Source organism: Cryptosporidium hominis (genome assembly GCF_000006425.1).
Source record: "Cryptosporidium hominis TU502 chromosome 5 CHRO015035, whole genome shotgun sequence".
Classification (NCBI taxonomy): Eukaryota; Apicomplexa; class Conoidasida; order Eucoccidiorida; family Cryptosporidiidae; genus Cryptosporidium; species Cryptosporidium hominis.
Window position 1 is genome coordinate 226 of NW_666857.1, and position 2,498 is coordinate 2,723.

Sequence of the window (2,498 nt, forward strand, 5' to 3'; positions counted from 1 at the left end):
TTTCTATTGAAGAACTTCCAGAGTGGAGTAGGGAATGCTTTAGATGTGTATCAGTATCATATTTGAATGAAATTCAAAGTAGAGTTTTTGAGACAGCTTTTAAAGATTTTGAAGAAAATTTGTTAGTTTGTGCTCCAACAGGATCAGGTAAGACTAACATTGCCATGCTTTGCATTTTGAATATAATTTCACAATTTATTGAGCCTCAAAATAATGGAAAATTTACATTGGACACTTCCAAATTCAAAATTGTATATGTATCACCAATGAAAGCTTTGGTATCGGAACAAGTTGAATCCTTAAGAATTCGACTAAGACCTCTTGGGATTCTAGTAAATGAGATGACAGGTGATACACGAATTAGTAGATCACTTATGGAAATGACCCAAGTATTCATTACTACACCAGAGAAATTTGATGTTGTCACTAGAAAATCTACTGATGGTCTTTCTGAAAAACTTAAGTTAATCATATTTGATGAGGTTCATATGTTACACGACTCCAGGGGATCAATATTAGAAGGAATTGTTGCAAGATTTAAGAAAAGTTTTACAAGATTAGTGGGATTGTCAGCAACATTACCAAATTTTATAGATGTTGCAGAATTCCTAAATGTTAATCCAAAAAGAGGTCTTTATCATTTTCGGTCCAGAATTCAGACCTGTTCCTCTTTTACAAACATTTATTGGTATTAAAGCAAAGAAAGGGTTCAAGAAGTTGCAATTAATGAATACCCTTGGATATGATACAGGCATTGAAGATTTAACAAATCATCCAATTTTGGGTTTTTGCTCATTCCAGAAAAGATACAATTCATACTGCAAAATACATTAGAGATACTGCAACAGAAAATGGAATGCTTAATTTGTTCTTTTCTGGAAACAATAATGTTTCCAGAGAAATCATTTTGGATGAAGTCAATAATATCAAATCGAATAATCTTAAAGAAATATTACCTTGTGGAATTGGTATTCATCATGCAGGATTAGTAAGATCTGATAGAAAAGTAGTTGAAGACTTATTTTCTGATGGACATATTAAAGTTCTAGTTACCACAGCAACTTTAGCTTGGGGTGTAAATTTACCAGCTCATACTGTAATTATTAAAGGGACTCAAATTTATCAACCAGAAAGAGGAGAATGGACAGAACTTTCACCTTTGGATATGTTACAAATGATTGGAAGAGGAGGTAGGCCTCAATACGATAATAATGGCCATGGAATTGTTATAACAGATTTTGATCATTTAACTTATTATCTTTCTTTGCTGAATCAACAGCTTAATATAGAATCTCAATTAATTCCAAAATTACCAGATCTTATTAATGCTGAGATATCTCTTGGTAATGTTCAAAATAAAAGAGATGCTCTTGATTGGATTAAAAAGACTTTCTTGTACATTCGAATAATTAGAAATCCAAGTTTGTATGGTCTTGATATTGATGAAATTATTGACAAATCCAAACAAGATAAGGATTTAGCTGCTGAAAATAAGGATGCTTTAGAAGAAGAAAGAGATCTAGCATTTAAGAATGCAGTTGAGTCTTATTTAATAAAATTGGTAGAAACAGCTCTTGATAGATTAGAGACTTGCAAGCTGATTCAATACAACCATAAAGATGGGCATGTTGGATCATTAATGCTTGGAAGAATTTCTTCTCATTTCTATTTATCACCAGAAACAATTCAAGATCTTGATAAGCAATTACTTCCAAATTTATCTGAAATTCAACTTTTCAGATTATTTTCAACTTGTAAAGAATTCAAATTTCTTCTTGTTAGAAATGAAGAAAAGATTGAATTGGAGAAGTTGGTGGATAAAGTTCCGATACCTATACAAGGAGTAGGATCCAGCAATGTTGATGGTAATGATAATATTGGCAATATGGTTGATCTTGATACTTTTACTAAAGTTAATGTTTTACTTCAACTTTATATAACAGGGTCAAGATGGATAACGCAAAAACTAACTCTTCTCTCTGATCTTCATNNTATGCTCAAATCTGCTNCCAGAATATTTAGAGCTATTTTTAACTTGGCCATTAAAAGAAGGTGGTCAACATTGGCTAGAAGATCACTTAAGATTGCAACAGTAAGTTAAAATAGTGAATGAATTATTAACCTGATGTAAATTATGTTAATAATATGATGATAAAACGTTTAAAATTCTTGTCACTACCATTGAAATATTCATATTATTATATGAATTTTGAAAATAAATAAACGTAAAAATCTGATTAATCAAATTTATCATATTTCTGAATGGTTTAATAATTTATCACAATAATTCTTTCTTTAATTAATCTATTTTTTAGATGATAGAAAGAAGATCTTGGGAGGCTATGCTACCTTTAAGACAATTTAAAGGTATTTCCGAAGAAGTTGTTAAAAGATTAGAAAAGAAAGACATTAACTGGAATACTTACTACAGCTTTACCAGTAATCAATTGGGTGAAATGCTCAAATCTTCTAAATTAGGTAAGTTTTTCAATTTTGCT

General features: G+C 30.4%; 1 protein-coding gene across 1 annotated transcript; it reads left to right on the forward strand.

Moving 5' to 3' along the window:
- The first annotated feature begins 856 nt into the window (after positions 1–856).
- On the forward strand, positions 857–2,101 carry Chro.50077 (hypothetical protein). Its single annotated transcript, XM_660193.1, has 1 exon — positions 857–2,101. One exon carries the CDS (start codon positions 857–859, stop codon positions 2,099–2,101), a length of 1,245 nt encoding a protein of 414 aa, XP_665285.1.
- The last annotated feature ends 397 nt before the right edge of the window (positions 2,102–2,498 follow it).